The 17,207-nt window shown below is 42.7% G+C and overlaps 1 protein-coding gene across 2 annotated transcripts in view; it reads left to right on the top strand.

Moving 5' to 3' along the window:
- The window catches only part of APP (amyloid beta precursor protein), a 317,332-nt gene extending 311,223 nt beyond the window's left edge, over window positions 1–6,109 (top strand). For both annotated transcript variants that reach the window (XM_030204274.1, XM_030204273.1), the window contains 2 exons: window positions 2,659–2,805; window positions 5,252–6,109. In XM_030204274.1, coding sequence (XP_030060134.1) covers window positions 2,659–2,805; window positions 5,252–5,353 — 249 coding nt within the window. In that variant the 3' untranslated portion in view covers window positions 5,354–6,109. The remainder of the gene's footprint in view (window positions 1–2,658; window positions 2,806–5,251) is intronic.
- The last annotated feature ends 11,098 nt before the right edge of the window (window positions 6,110–17,207 follow it).

Genomic DNA, 17,207 nt, shown 5'->3' with positions numbered 1-17,207 from the left:
TCCAACAGTCAAATTCCTGAGCAACAACCACTACTGCATAAGCTGTCAATCAGTGTTCAAGAAGGATGAAGGTTGTACTTGTGACACCAGAAACCAGCTACTGAGAAGAGATTGCTGTAATGGCCGCATATTAGCCCTTGCGTATGGCACCACTTCCATTACTGCCATCATTGACCTCAGAATCTGGACGTAGTTCCAGACCCTGGGCCTGCCTTGACTGAGGAGAAAATGAATCTGTTGAACCAGCTTCAACCTCCTGTGCTCCATGAGGAAGATCCTCTCTCATGCTGTGTTGAATAGGATGCCCAGATACTTCAGCGTCTGCAATGGAGTTAGTCTGCTCTTCTCGAAATTGTTCACCCCATTCATTGACTGCAGAAGACGGACTACATTGTCTGTCACCAACATGCCCACCATGGTGTCCAAATAGGACGACGCACAAATAAGTCAGTCATAGAGACATGGGTGAACTCTGATTCCCTGGCACTAGAGGAAGGCTGCCGCCACCTCCACCATAAGCTTGGTAAATGTTCTTGGAGCCATGATGAGACAAAAGGGCAAAGTCCTGAAATGGAGTGACAGCCGAGCACTGCAAAACGTAGAAACCTCTGATGTGGTGGCCGTATGCAAGTACACCTCCTTGAGATCGAGGTTGATGAGAAATTCTCCACTTGAACCAAGGCTATGACTGCTCTTAGTGTCTCCATGCAAAAGTTGGACACTCAGAGGCAATGGTTTAGACCTTTGAGATCTAAAATTGGATAAAAGACGCCTTCCTTCTTTGGGACAATGAAGTAGCAGAGTGTCTATGTTGACCCTGTTTGGCCAGAGCGCCAGCAAGGAATCTATGGTGGCCTGAACCTTGACCACCTTGTTTCCCTTTAGACAAAGAGACTGCAAGAATAGAGAATCGACCAGGTACGAGAACTCCAACTTGCAACCTTTTGTAAGAATATTCAGAACCCACTGGTCTGATGTGATTTTGGCCCACTCCTCCCGAAACTCCTGAAGACATCCTCCCACCAGAGGAAGAGAAAAGTGGAACAGCCTCGCATCATTGTGAAGCTCTAAAGTCATTGGGCACTCTAGGTGATTGAGAGGAGGACTTCCTGTCCGCAGTAAAGAAAGATTGGCATGCCTGAAAGCGAAAGTTCTGACTATATTTCTGACGACCAGGCCAGTACTATCTGTTGTATCGAGATATAAATTTCTCAGTTTCCTTAAATAAAGGTTGTTAGAAAGTGGTCTGCAATTATTAATATTATTAGTCTCTAAGGAAATTATTTTTTTAACACAGGACGTACTGCTGACATTAACCACCTTATAATTGAAAGAGAAAAACGCCTAGATTTCGACCCAAATCTGGAGATAGACGTTTATCTCACAAAAACGAATAAATCGGTATAATCGAAAGCCGATTTTGGATGTTTTCAACTGCACTCTGTCGCGAATGCGGACAAAGTTGATGGCGTGTCAGAGGTGTGGCGAAGGTGGAACTGGGGCGTGGTTATCGGCCGAGGAGAGATGTACACGTTAGGGCGATAATCGAAAAAATAAAGGCGTTTTTAGCGAACATTTAGGACACTTTTGTTGGACCCTTTTTTCACACGAACAGGTCCCAAAAAAGTGCTCTAAATGACCAGATGACCATCGGAGGGAATCGGGGATGACCTCCCCTGACTCCCCCAGTGGTCACTAACCCCCTCCCACCACAAAAAAATGATGTTTCACAACTTTTTATTTTCACCCTCAAATGTCATACCCACCTCCCTGGCAGCAGTATGCAGGTCCCTGGAGCAGTTGTTAGGGGGTGCAGTGGACTTCAAGCAGGTGGACCCAGGCCCATCCCCCCCCCTACCTGTTACAATTGTGCTGCTTAATGCTTATTAGTCGTCCAACCCCCCCCAAACCCACTGTACCCACATGTAGGTGCCCCCCTTCACCCCTTAGGGCTATAGTAATGGTGTAGACTTGTGGGCAGTGGGTTTTGAGGGGGATTTGGGGGGCTCAACACACAAGGGAAGGGTGCTATGCACCTTGGAGCTCTTTTACCTTTTTTTTTTTGTTTTTGTAAAAGTGCCCCCTAGGGTGCCCGGTTGGTGTCCTGGCATGTGAGGGGGACCAGTGCACTACGACTCCTGGCCCCTCCCACGAACAAATGCTTTGGATTTATTCGTTTTTGAGCTGGGCGCTTTCATTTTCCATTATCACTGAAAAACAAAAACGCCCAGCTCACAAATTGTCGAATAAAACAGGGACGTCTATTTTTTTTCGAAAATACGGTTTGGTCCGCCCCTTCACGGACCCATTCTCGGAGATAAACGCCCATGGAGATAGACGTTTTCGTTCAATTATGCCCCTCTAAGTCAGGCACATTTTGAGTGAAAAGTATATTTTACATAGCAGCCATTTGCATTAAAAAGCTGTTATTCTTCAGTTACAGAAATTCATATACTTATGAGGAAGAGCACCATCTCATTTCTCCAGTGCTAAAGTAAACTTATTAGAAAGTGTATGGGGAAAGATTGGGAAGACTGAATGAATTCTGTATAATAACAATGCAAATAAAAATACCAGTGAGTTTATATTCACCTTCCTTGTGAAAACAGAAAATTCAGTTCTTTCATTCTCCAGTTTTGATTTGTGTTTGTTTTGTAGGTATTCTTTGCTGAGGAAGTGGGTTCAAACAAAGGTGCAATCATTGGCCTAATGGTGGGAGGTGTTGTTATAGCAACTGTGATTGTTATTACCTTGGTGATGTTGAAGAAAAAGCAATATACATCCATCCATCATGGTGTAGTAGAGGTAAGTAAAGTTTGCAAAATACAGTCATCTATCATAGCAAGTAAAGATTGCAGAACATGTAGTAGAGGTAAATGAAGTGTAGAGAACATATCCATGCATCATAGCAAAGTTTGTGAATACATTCATTCATTATGGCAAGAAAAGTTTTCAGAACATAATGGTGTAGTAGAGGTAAATAGAGTAGGCAGAACACCCCCACCTATTATGGCAAGTAAAGATTGTCGAGCATGGTGTTATAGTAGAAGTAAGTAAAATTTGCAGAATTCATCCATCCATTCATCATAACAAGTAAATTTTGCAGAACACGGTGATGTAGTAGAGGCAAATAAAGTTTGTAGAACATATCTATCCATCAACACAGGTAAAGTTTGCAGAACACAATAGTTATAATAGAAGTAAGTGAAGTGTGGAGAATACATCGTATCCATCATAATAAAATTTACAGGGTATATCCATCATGACATAGTGAAAGTGTGAGTAAAGTCCGAGAAACATATCTATCATGGTATATCAGAAGTAAGTAAACTTAGCAGAATGCTTTCATCCATCATGGCAAGTAATTAGAGAACAAATCTATCATAGTGTAATAGAGGTATCCATTCATCATAACAAAATTTACAGAGTACCTCTATCCTGGTGTAGTAAAAGTGTAAGTAAGGTTTGCAGAACACATACCTGATGCTGTAGGAGAGATAAGTAAAGTCTAGAGGACATGCCCTGAATCATGGCATAGTAATGGATAAGTAAAAGTGGCAGAATGTGTCTGTCCATCACAACATATTAGAATAAGTAAAGTTTGCAGAGCATAGCCATTCATCATGGCATAAAACATATAATTTTCAGAACGTTATCCTCTGTTATAGTGGAGTAAGGGTAAGCAATATTTCAGAACACAGACATTACAGAGGTGCAAATTCAATACATATACAAACTAGACTTAAAGAAAAGAACAGAGTATTTTGATATATATATATTTATGAGGATATTTATGTTTAAAGAAGTAAGCTGTCAGAAATAGTAGTCAATCTGAGAAGACTTATTTATTTATTACATTTGTACCCCACGCGTTCCCACTCAAAGCAGGTTCAATACGGCTTACATAGTAATAAGGATTACAGGATTTTATAAGAAAATAAAAGTTAAATATAACAGAATAACAAAAGTGATAGGTAGGTAGAGAAGGACAGGGGTGAAGGAGTAGGAGAGGTGCAAGCAAGGGTAGAAGAGGCGGGAGGCTTATGTAAGCAGAGCCAAAATTTAGGCTTTTAGATAGCAAGTGGGTATTCCAAGGATTAATGGCAGAGGATATATTTAAACACTTAAAATGTGCAAAAAGTGCCTAGCCTTGGGATGGAGCTGGCAGATAGCTAGGACCTCTGGAATTTAATGCTTTTGCATTTCCTTATCTTAGAGAAAACACTTAGGGCCCCTTTTACCTTGAAGCGACAGAAAAAGAGGCCCTGCAGTGGCATCGGCATGCCAGTTTGCCATGCACCGGGGCCCCTTTTTACTGCCACCTGGTAAAAGGTGGGTTTTTTAAGGAAGGAAATGGCTGTGCAGTAAGTTGAACAGTTGCTCCGTGGCCATTTCCTGGACGAGGCAGTAAGGACTCCCATGGTAGCCCAGCAGTAACCGGCCAACATACAGCGCTGCCTGATTACGGCTAGGTGCGCTCCCACCACACACACACACACACACAAAGGCCCAGGTAATGGCATGTGGTGAGGGCTGGAATTACTTCTGGGCTCTCGCTGGCGGTAGAGCCGGATTGCTGCGCACCATTGCCGTGGTAACTCTACCGCATCATAAAATGGTCCGTTAAATAGTATTAAATGATTATTCACAGCATCTTTCATTTTAATCAGCTTTTTAACATTTAAACATTCAATAAATGGAGCAGCTACTTTATGAAACAGAAGGTGCCAACTAGAGAAGTTTTCTCATTGAATCTATTTCTACCCAGCTTAGAATATCACAGTAGACTATTTCGAAAGTAAAAAGTGTTGGACTAACTTAAGTTTTCAAAACGAGAGGCTGAGATTTGGTTTACTGTTTTACACAATTTGGGTACTATGTACCATGAATCTATTTTCTCTGTTGTTTTCTACATTTTGTTGGTCCCTTGTGGTCTGTACTGATCATATTGTTTAAGTCATGGTTACCTGGCTCCTTCATAATCAGAGCTTTTATTGTCCCTAGGACAGTAGGGACAGGATTAGAGGGGGATGCAACAGTGGCTCCCAAACCTGTTTAAATCTGAAGAAAAAATAGCCTGTTGGTGAGCTTTGTGACACCCCCCCCCCCTTCCTAAATTTCTGCCCTGGGCCCCAACCTGTTTAACACCAGCATTGCAGGACAGTGTTGGTCATTGTCCTCTTCTAATGAAGAGACACATCAAGCAGTGGTTCAGGGTACTCAGAAGCTGACAATCATTGGTCTTCCATAGGTGGATGCTGCCGTCACTCCAGAGGAGCGTCATCTCTCAAAGATGCAGCAGAATGGTTATGAGAATCCAACATACAAGTTCTTTGAACAGATGCAAAACTAGAATGAAGCTGCAGCTTCTTGAACTGGATGGTAGAAGACTGCTCCGTTGGCCCTAGTGCGTCATATCTGTAAATACAAGGAAGATAATATGGAGAGGACCCCTCTGATTTAGTAGTTACTCATCCTCACCGCCTTTTGACAGCTGTGCTGTAACACAAGTGGATGCCTGAACCTGAAGAAATTCAGTAATGTATTCTCTCCCCATTTCCGTTTTTTTCACATAACTAATCAATGTTTTTTGTGTACTATAAAGAAATTAGCTGTATTTAATCACTGCATGAAGAGATTCTCCTCCTTGATTATTTATCATGTAGTTCTTTAGCCAGTTGTATATTATTCTTGTGATGTGTCAACAAAAAAAAAAAAATCCAAAACAAAAACACTAAAGTTCAAACTACCGTATGCTTCAAACCCTTGGTTGGGATCAGCTCGCTATGTACGTGGGGTTTTAACTGCTTCTCTTTGAGCATATTTTTTTCTCATTACTATGCATTTTAAAGTAAAACTAGATTTTTAAAGCATATTTTCCTGCATTTTCTCTGCAGTCGCATTCATGTACAGATTGTTGCTTCTGCTTTGTGTAGTGATGTAGAGATTCATGGGAAAACACATCCTTTTCTTTGTGCCTGTTTTATGTGCACACCGTAGGTATTGAAAGTTCTATTCTTGTCTCTTTGAAATGAGTCCTGTTAATGCTAAGCACTGTCAAAACACATGGTCTGCAGGGGGAAAATTGATCAGGATTCTTTAAACAAAATAGAAAAAAAAAGAAAAAAAGTTTCTGCAAGATGATTGTACAGTCATTGCTTACAAACTGATAGCTTTCTACACTGTGTTACATAAATAAATTTAAAGAAAAACAGATGCTGTGTTTACTTATTTTTTTATGGATAGACAGAAACATAGAACCTGATGGCGAAACATAGAACCTGATGGCAGAGAAAGATGAAATGACTGAGCCAATTTGCCCATTCACACCGACTGCTCAGCTATAAAGTTTCCTCCTGTCTCTCAGAGATCATCTGTGTTTGTCCCATGCTTTTGTCATCTGTGTTTGTCCCATGCTTTCTTGAATATAGACATTATGCTTATCTCCACCACCACCACCACTGGGAGGCTGTTCTTTGCATTCACCACCTTTTCTGTAAAGAAATACTTTCTTTGAGCACTCTGGAGTTTATTCCCTGTCACTCTCGACTCATGACCTCTCATTTCAGTGCTTCCTCTGAAAGAGGCCCACATTCTGTGCGCTTATATCTTGAAGGTATTTAAATGACTCAAGTTGCCGCCACATTTTGAATCCCAGTGAGGGCAGGAGCGACTGAGGGTCACTCCTACCCAGGACCCATGGGATATTAAGAAAAGGTCCAAATAAGCCCGGGGAAACCTGTTGGTGGGTGGTAACCATTCTGTGGGTGAGGGGGGGGGGTCTACTTGGGGGAGAGGCCTTCCACTTGGGGGATTGGCTTGGCACATCACTTCCAGGGGAGCTTTAATTGAAGGGTCTTCCATTCAGGAGCCATTGATGGGGGGGGGGGGGGGGGCTCTTCAGGAGAGGGGATGCCTTCTGGAGAGGAATTTGGAAGGAGGTGTTTGTGGGGGGGGGGGGGGGCATCTGACTATCACTACCATAGTCCCTTTAAGATGTGGCCCAGGAGCATCGGGCTGCAGCTTGGTGGCCTGATAGTCCCAGGTCAGTCGAATAATACTGTTTGTAAGGTAGCTGACAAGCAGCATCATTTATTTACCACAGGAGTCAGTAACCTATAGTATAGGGCTACCACAGATTCTTGACTCCCATCAAGGTGTGGTAAAAGCCTGACTTCTATTACACCTTGATAACTGCCTTCCTTATTTCAAAAGACAGGATTTGTCAGGGGGAGGGGGAGTTAATAGGTAGCATTTGCTTAACTGGGGCACCTTGAATAAATTTGTATTTTGGGAACACAAGGACCAGCATTAGAATATACAAAAAGCTATGCTGAGTCAGCATCCATCAAGCCCAGCATCCTGCCTCTGAAAGTTGCCCGTCCAAGTTGCAAGTACCCAGAAGATCATAAAAGGTAAATCAATTTGATATTGCTGATTTTCAAGGATAAATAATGGCTTTGCCAAATCTAGGGCTGTGCATTCTTTAGCCTATATTTGGCTCATATGCATAAACCTTTTTCTTTGAGTGTTAAAACTAATCATACACATCTATACCTATGAATGACCATGTGTACAATCAATTTGCACAAAACGTTTTAGCTTCCATTAAAACAAATCTGTAAAATGAACCAACAACAGCTGAAAATCTGGAAAATTGAACCAAAACTTTTATAGCTGTACCCATCCCAGCACTCAACAGTGGAGGAGACCAAAGAATAGCTCACACCAAAGATGTCCAAATACTCTTTATTCAACTCTTCAAGACATGACACAACTCGTGTTTCAGCTCAAAAGGCCTGCATCAGGAGTCTAGAAGATTATATTAATGACATAAAACAACATCTTCTAGTGTAGACTTCAAAGAGAGCTTACTAATACTGGCAAAAGTGCTCAGCCACGTATGCAATGAGAAATCTCTTATGTCAAATGCTCCGTCATGCAATGTGGGCTCGCACACAGAACATACATTGATACAATCTTTTAGACTCTTGATGCAGGCCTTTTGAGTGCTGTGTGTGGAAACTTTTGTGGAAGACAGTTCTGTGTGTCGTGTGCCCATCCCAACCCACATCCACCTGGCAAATTGCTGGTTGTTGGTTTCATATGGAGTATCCTCTTCTTTTAATTTTGTTTGAAAGGTTAAACATCTGTTCTCAAGTTCACTGTTTTAGTCCAGTCATGTTTTTATAAACTTCTTGCATACCCTGTCTTAGTCTTCTCTTTTTCCAAGCAGAAAAGCCCTCAGCTGATTAGTCTTTCCTCATAAGCAAGATGTTCCATCATCTTTATCATTTTTGTTGCCCTTCTCTGAATCTTTGTTAGTTGCATGATATCCTTCATGAGATAGGGTGACCCCAGCATGGAGCTATATATTCAGTGACTCCAAGATCTAACCCTTTGGCAATATCGCTTACAAAAATATTAAACAGAAGCAGCCCCAGGACAGACCCCTGAGGCGTTCCACTACTCACCTTTCTTTCTTCCGAGGGAATTTCATTTACTCCCACCCTGTCACCTATCAGTCAACCAATTTCTGATCCAGTTTACCCTTTTATATCCTATCCTCAAGCTGCTTGGTTTATTTATGAGCTTCCTGTGAGGAACAGTACCAAAGGCTTTGTTGAAATCTAAGTAAACCACATCCAGCACATGTCCTTGATCCAGTTCTTTTGTTAACTAGTTGATGAAATTAATCTGGTTTGTTTGGCATGATTTACTTTTGGTGAAGCCATGGTGCCTCAGATCTTCCATTCCAGTGGATTGTAGAAAATTCATTATCCTTTCCTTCAATAGCATTTTTATCATCTTTCTCACCACTGAGGTAAGAGTTACCAGTAGTGGCATTCCTAGCCTGTTCGCTGCCCTGCCGTTGATACGCTACTGCTTACTGGCCTGTAGTTTCCTACCTCTTCTCAGTTTTCACTTTTGTGATCTTCCAAATCCTGTGAAACTTTTCCCGTTTCCAAGGATCTATTAAACACATCCTTTAGAGGACCCGCCAATACCTCTCTCAGCTCCCTCAATATCCTGGGATGTATCTCCTCAAGTCCCATGACTTTGTCCAGTTTTAGTTTTGCAAGCTGTTCATAAACACTATCGTCTACACCATCCCCCTTATGTGTCCTTGTCAATCATCTATGGACCATCTCCAGGTTTTTCTTGTATGAACACACAGCAGAAATATTTGTTGAGCATTTCAGCTTTTCCTTCATCACTTTCAACACATCAGCCCTCAGCGCCTTTGAATCTCATAATCCCACCTCTGGCCTTCCTCCTTTCCCCAATATACCTGAAAAATGTCTTGTCACCTTGCTTTATATCTTTAGCCTCTTAAAAAAATTGTCCATGCTTTTGCCATCCTGATTTCTTTCTATGAGTCTTTCAGCATTATGCAGTATTCTTTTTTGTGTGTTTCCTTTTTGCGGTCTTCGGTATTGGGAACGTGGCCACTTCTTTGCAGAACCATATTGATTTTCTTTTTCTATTGCTTTAATTTACTTTCCTTACATAGAGATCAGCAGCCCACATTTATAGCCTCTTTCAGTTTATGATTTATTAGTTTAATATACTGCCTTTCCTTAAACAATAGCAAGGTGGTGGTTGCACATGCAGAGAGCATCCAAGGACAGAGATAAGGGAGGACAGCCCTCTTGTCTTTCCACTTCCCTTATTTCTTCCCACCCTGCTAACTTCTCCTTCTGGTACCAAGGTCAGTATGTTTGAAATCCAGGACTCTGGTGTATTTGGTTCTATCTTAGTAGATCATTAGTGCCCACTTGGACACTAGACACACTTTCTCTGTTCATGAATACTATATCAGAATTGACCCTTTCCTGGTGGGTTCTATCACCATTGAGCAGAGAGCCCTACTAAGGCATCTATTATCTTTCTTTCCAGATTACAGATTGGATGCTCATGTTCTCATCCAGTAGATTAAAGTCACCCAGTATCATCACCTCATCTTTTTGCTCACCTCTCCAATATCATAGGTCTCTCTCCAGTTCTTCTGTAGGTCTGTAGACTACAATAGTGTGATTGAAAGTGCTATCTCCTCTTTCCCTCATGATCTACCAGGCTTCCTGTATTCTCCATGCCTCCTGCATTTCAGCCACTTTGATGTTGCTTTTGACAGAGAATTACTCCTTCCACTTTTTTCCCATTTCTGTTCTCCCTGAACAGATTATGTATTATATATGGGTATGGCACTATCCCAGTCATGAGCATGTCTCCATAATGGCCATAATGTCCAAGCCCGTTTCCACCATTAGGACTTCCAGATTAGGAATTTTATTGTCTAAACTGAGTGTTTATGCTGAAACCCTTCCACCAATTTTTAGATTTTTTTTTATTTTTATTTTATAGTGTAAAGCCTTTATTCTGGTCTCTTCTTCCTCTTTATTACTCCTAGTGTCTCTCTTGATCCTCACCACCATCATTGTGCTTTTGCAGGGGGTGGCATGCTGAAGTTTTCTTCTCCCACCTGCCACCTCTTTCCTTTAGTTTAATCACCTGTCGGCATAACCTCTTGTTCTATCTATTGCCCCTAGCCGCCTATTTATCTAAACCCTTATTGCTTACACCAGGCTGGGAGCCATGTGTTAAAACTGGTTGTGCAATGCATCCATAGAAACAGGTAGAACTTTGGATACTGCTATAGTATTGACTATGAGTTTAAGTATCTCTCTCAGAATTTGGAAGTCTCTTTGTACTGCAGAGGTGCTATTCCTAGCCAGGACATTTATTTTTGTTTTATTAAGGGTTATTTTGTAGCCTGTCCTGGGTGCTTTTGAAAGGGTGAGTTAAATATTGAAACAAACACCCCCCCCCCCCAGGGCCCAGCCCAACCATGACCCAATCTGACCCACTCCCCCCTTCTGGCAGAAGACCTGAACCCCCAACAGAAGAGAGGGCTGGAGGTCCAGTGGACCTCCAGTCCCCCATCTGATAGTCTAAACCCCTCCCCCATATGTTTAGCAACCATGACCCCCTCCCCTTGAGATGATGGAGAAGGGAGGGAGTTTCTCACATGGTAGGGAAGCCACACCCAGCGCATCCCAGGATGGCCTGGACAGAGTGTCACCATTTTGGAGGTGGAGCTGGACGGAAGAGTGAGTGCTACTCCCTCCTCCATCATCTCAAGGTATGGTGGGTTGGGGTCATTAGACCACCGGGGGGGGGGGGCTGGAGGTCCACCAGACTTCCAGCCCTCTCTTCTGCCAGGGGTCGGGTCAGGGTTCTAGGGTGGATGCTAGACAACCAGGGCCTCTATTAGTGGGAGGCCTGGGGGGCACTAGGATACCAGGGCAGGTCTTAGCCATTGGGGGAGGGGAAATCCACTGAAACCCGTACACTGCCCAGTTACTGCCAGGTTAGCGCAGGAGCTCTTATTGCCACAATGGGTGGTAGTAAGGGCTCCCTGCCGCATGGCCACAAGGTAAGAGTTCTCTCACTGCATGGTCCTGTGTGCCTGGGGTCTTTTTACCCATTGCAGTAATAAGGGCCCTGGCACTTGGGGGAAAAATGGCCCCCGCCGCTTGTGCAGAGCCCTTTTTCCTGCAGCTTGGTAAAAGAATCCCATAGTCCTTTAGGATCACTATGGGGTCTAGAATCCAACTTACCCCTCTTGGCTCATCTCCTTCTGTTCCACACTGCCTTTATTTAAAAAAAAAAAAAAAAAGGAAAAGAAAAATATTGCCTACCATATTGATTGTATTTTTTCTTTGTTTGTTCAGGGCAGCCTAGTAGCTAGGGATTCCCATGAGTAAGAATATTGTCATCTTGCTTGTCCATGGAGAAAACAAAGTTACTAAACTATAGCAGGTGTCTTCTGAGGGTTGCAGGATGAATATTCTTACTCACCCACCCACCTCCTCTTGAAGTTAGATCATACTAAACTTCGATGGTGACAGGCAAAGATAACTGCTTCCAAAAGCTTCTGGAATAGTTGCTGGGGAGTGTTCCGGCCTGTGCTCCATCAGATGATGTCACCCAAAGGTAAGAATATTCATCCTGCTCTCCTCAAAGAACATCTGCTACAAGGAAGTAACTTTGTTTACCTGTAATTTTATGAAGAGGATGGGGATTTTGTTACTTCTCTGTTCTCCAGGTGGAAATGTGGAGGAATTTGAGTATCTGTTACAGTTGATATGCAACGTGTTTTTGTCCATTTAATTCTTATTAGTTTTAGGGTATTTAAATGTAAATTTTGATAATCCTACTCTGGAGATGGTTTTTAAATTTAATTTCTTCTATATCAGGTACAGTAGGAATTCTTCTGTCCTTAGAGGACTCACAATTTGAGGTTGTACCTGAGGTAGTAGAGGGCTACCACTAGCCCAAGATTTCAAGGAGCTGCAGTCGGATTTGAACCAGGCTCCACTGGTTCTCAATCTACTGCTCTAACCATTATGCTACTCCTTCAAACAGAAATATCATCTTTCTTTCCAGGGTTTTTAATTTTCAGATTTTTTTTCCAGTGTTAATAGCTATCAGCCATAAGCCAGCCTTGAGCCTGTGACCCTATGGTTGGAAAGCAGCTGTCTTCCAAGAACAGTTATCAATTATGCCTGATTTTCAAGATGGCCGCTGCCTAAAGGTCTTGAGAGCTACCCACTCCGGTGACCCAGGTCGGAAATCGGCCTAAAGTGAGGATCGATTGGCCCCACAAACTAAGATCTTGCCTCGAAGACAGAGGAGAGTGTGAAGGTGGACCGGAGCCTCCCGCGAACTTCCCGCCGAAGGTGGACCGGATCCTCCCGGAGCCCCTCGCAGAAGTTCTTTCCTCAAAGGCAAGAGTGCGAAAATAGACCGGAACCCCCCGTGGACATCCCGCCGAGGACAGGCCATTGCTGAGTACCAAAGGCATCTACCGCCCTGCCCAGAACCAGGGCCTCAGTCGCTGCTGAATCAGGTAGCCGCCGCTGAGCGCCAGATGCTGAGCACTGACCGCAGATTCCACCATGCCCAGAAACACCATGACGCTCGTGGCAGTATCTTGCTGGGAGGTCGCCGCCAAGGGTGGAATGGGAAATTAGCGTCTGACCCGCAACCAGTGCGAGACGCGGCTGCCCACGGGAGTTCCGAACCCCAAGAACTGTGTCGGGTGGAGAAGCGGTTGGCCCCTGACCGGGTTGAGTTGTGACTGCATTCGGGAGCCCAGGTTTTAAGCCCAAGGTCTGGAGAACGCAGCCGAGCTGTGCAGCCGTGCAGCGGATGACTGGGGGAGAAAGAGTGCGGCAAGGCACGACCCGGGCCCAGCTGACAATGCCACGTGGGCCTGAACACAATCCACCCTCCTCTGGTCACTACCTCAAATCACTACTACTACTACACTAAGAAAACGGAGTCTCTTGCCCTGAGACAACACTATAAAACACCTAACTAAAGTAGAAAGGTGCTTCAATAATGAAAACATCAATGCTTCATTTGCAATAAAGATGACTAAAGTTAGAGGGACTGATATACTAAGCACAACCCAGGAAGCCATAAAGACCGAGATGCCTCATTTGCTAGTGGGTCCAGTATTTACTTAAAAATAAAAATTCATAACAGGAGACCCTCACATCAACATAAAATCATGTTTCGCCATGTGGCACATCAAGCTGTGAGTGGCACCACCACTATTCTGGATGTTTTTGTGAGAATGCAATGATTGTGGCTTTCGCAACCCCCAAGCGCCTTCCGCCTGTTCGACCACCTACCCTCCCCTGCAACACAGCTGTCTGTCCTCAGCTTCCTACCTCCAACCACTACCACAGTTCCCAGAACTACGGAGCCTCTGTGCCCTGGGACAATACTCTGTACATCTAACTGGTACTACATTTATATGAAAGACACCACACCATAGGACATCACTCCCGATCATCTGTGAGTAATCTTCCTACCTCCAAACTGACAACCAAATGAATACAGTCCAAGTACTCCTAGCAATATACTCCCTATCACTGATTCACCTAACACTATCCATCCCATTCGCAGATAACAATATCATACCCATCCTACAGAATCACCAAAGACTGATCAAACAATCCACACCTCACCAAGCAGACAAATCACCAAAACAAAGGAAAAATACCTACATGTAGACAACAACAAAATGGAATGAAAAACCACAACAAACACACACTAAGGAACGACAACTAACAAAAATCCGCACATCACCAAATATAGAAACCCCATACCAAAATATTCAAGTGGGCTACATTAACGCCAGATTCGCAGTTAACAAGACATCAACAATAACAGATTGGATCATGTCAGAAAACCTCAATCTAATTTTCATCAATGAAACCTGGATCCATGATCAAAAGGACCCCATAATCCTTAATATATGCCCTCCAGGATACAAAATCACTCACTGGACCAGAAAGGAAAAGAGAGGCAGAGGCATAGCATTAATTTACCGCTTCCACTTCACCGCCAAAACTATTGCCAAGTCTATAACAACCCAACTTGAAATAGCCTCAATCAGAATCCACAACAAATCCCTGCTTGATCACCTGAACTGCGTCCTGTTCTACAGACCACCCGGTAATTGGAACGAAAGTCAGTCTAACTTCATGGACTTCATCTCAAACACTTGTGTAACCAACTCCAACATACTAATACTAGGTGATAAACCTTCACCTAGAAGACCCAAACTCTACCAACGCACAAGAATGTAAGGAATTTTTCCACTCATGGGATCTCAAATGGCCACACATGCAAGCTACCCACATTAAAGGACACACATTGGACCTCTTCTCACACAAATTGTCTACAGACCACAACATACTAGTAACAGACATCAAATGGTCAGCAACACCTTGGACCGATCACTACAAACTAAACCTCTCTCTAAATTGGTGGAAGAAGGGATCATACCGCACACAAGAACCTACAACCTACAGCACAAGAGGCCAAATAGACCCAATAGTATTCTGGCAACAGATATATGACAATGAATGGACAGCACAAACGGACTCCATACACTACCTCCCTGATTGGATCGAAAGATGCAGAAGTGTACTACACGAAATAGCACCCTTAAGAACAAGAACAAGAAGAAGACAAAACTCAATACCATGGTTCAACGACGAACTAAAAAAAACTCAAAACACAAACCAGGAAACTCGAACGAGCATGGAAAAAAGTAAAAGATGAACACACACTCAACGCATGGAAACAAATACAGAGAAAATACAAATATGCAATAAGACAAACCAAAAGATCATACTACAAAACCAAAATAGGGCCAGACTACAAAGACACGCATAAACTTTTCCAACTCGTGAACAAACCACTTAATACCACACCGGTCACCAGAACCAACACAGACACCCCATCAGCAGAAAACCTTGCTAAATACTTCAACGAGAAAATTATAAAGCTACTAATCACACTACCACTCAACACCACCGACCATGAAAAATTAATTGAACATCTGGACCCAATCCCCGATGAATATCCAGCAGACCGAATCTGGACAAACTTCACTCTACTTACCGATGAAATCGTCACCCAAGCGATCAACAGGTTCACCAAATCCCACTGCAAACTGGACATATGCCCCAACAACCTAATAAAATCCGCCCCTCAACACTTCATAACAGACCTCACATTGCACCTAAACTATATGTTACAACACGGACTCTTCCCTAAAGATAAAGGAAACATACTACTCACCCCAATACCTAAAGATTCAAAGAAAAAAGCAAATGACATAACCAACTACCGCCTGGTAGCATCCATTCCCCTGGCAGTCAAACTAATAGAAAGTATAGTAACCAAGCAGCTTACCAACTACTTAAACAAATTCTCAATATTACATGAATCACAATCAGGATTCTGATCCAACCACAGCACCGAAACAATACTAATCACTCTCCTAACCAAATTCAAACAAGCAATTGCAACTGCCAATAGAGTACTCCTCCTACAATTCGACATGTCCAGCGCATTCGACATGGTAAACCATAAAATACTATTAAACATCCTAGAATACTTCAGGATTGGAGGAAGCGTACTTAGTTGGATCAAAGGCTTCCTAACCGCAAGAACATACCAAGTGATATCAAATTTGAATACATCATCACCATGGAAACCAGAATGCAATTGCCCAAAACACAGCAGCCAGACTCATATTTGGAAAAACGAAATACGAAAGCACCAAACCCCTAAGAGAAAAACTACACTGGCTCCCACTTAAAGAACATATTGCGTTCAAAATTTGCACTCTGGTTCATAAAATCATCCACGGCGAGGCCCTGGTCTACATGTCAGACCTCATAGACTTACCAACCAGGAATACAAAAAGTTCAGCACACACATTCCTAAATCTCCATTACCACAGCTGCAAAGGACTAAAATATAAATCAACATATGCAACCAGCTTCTCCTACATAAGTATGCAACTATAGAATGTACTACCATACGCCATAAAAACAATGCACGACCTAACAAACTTCCAAAAATCATTAAAAACCAACCTGTTCAATAAGGCATACCACAACGATCCATCCTAAATACCAGACAACGAAACTTATACCAGAACTGGACTTAACCGAACTCTCTATACCTGACTGCTTCATCTAATTTGTCACTAATGAACTTTAACACAATACCACTTTATTTCTGATTCCGATAATGAATTCTCTATACTTGATTGCTTAATCTACTCTGTCACTTATGAACTTTAACGCAATACCATTTTTTATTTCTCATTCTGGAAATGGCGATCGCCATTACAGAATAATGTAAGCCACATTGAGCCTGCAAATAGGTTGGAAAATGTGGGATACAAATGCAACAAATAAATAAATAAATGGCTAGCAATAGGGAGGGCCTACTAGAATGTACTTATGATGCTAAGGTTTGGGATACAGTTTTTAAACACCTCCTTAGAAATCTTAAGGAGGTGTTTAAAAACTGTATCCCAAACCTTAGCATCATAAGTACATTCTAGTAGGCCCTCCCAAACAAAAACGTATTTAATGGGTGGGACAGACTGTTGCATCAAGGTCCAATAAAACCGAGAGACACATCCACACTCATTACTCCCAATAACAACCCCATTCTACGTAAGTCTCATCTTGTCCCAACTCTGGGTTAGTCTGCCTGCAGATGAAATCAGAGACTTGCCTATAATTAAACAAATCCCAAGGACCTAGACCAAATTCCTCTTCCAGCTCAGAAAAGGCCACCAATTTCCTATATTCCACCAAGTG

Source organism: Microcaecilia unicolor, chromosome 5 (assembly GCF_901765095.1).
Source record: "Microcaecilia unicolor chromosome 5, aMicUni1.1, whole genome shotgun sequence".
Classification (NCBI taxonomy): Eukaryota; Metazoa; Chordata; class Amphibia; order Gymnophiona; family Siphonopidae; genus Microcaecilia; species Microcaecilia unicolor.
This window is presented reverse-complemented; position numbering and strand designations above follow the sequence as displayed.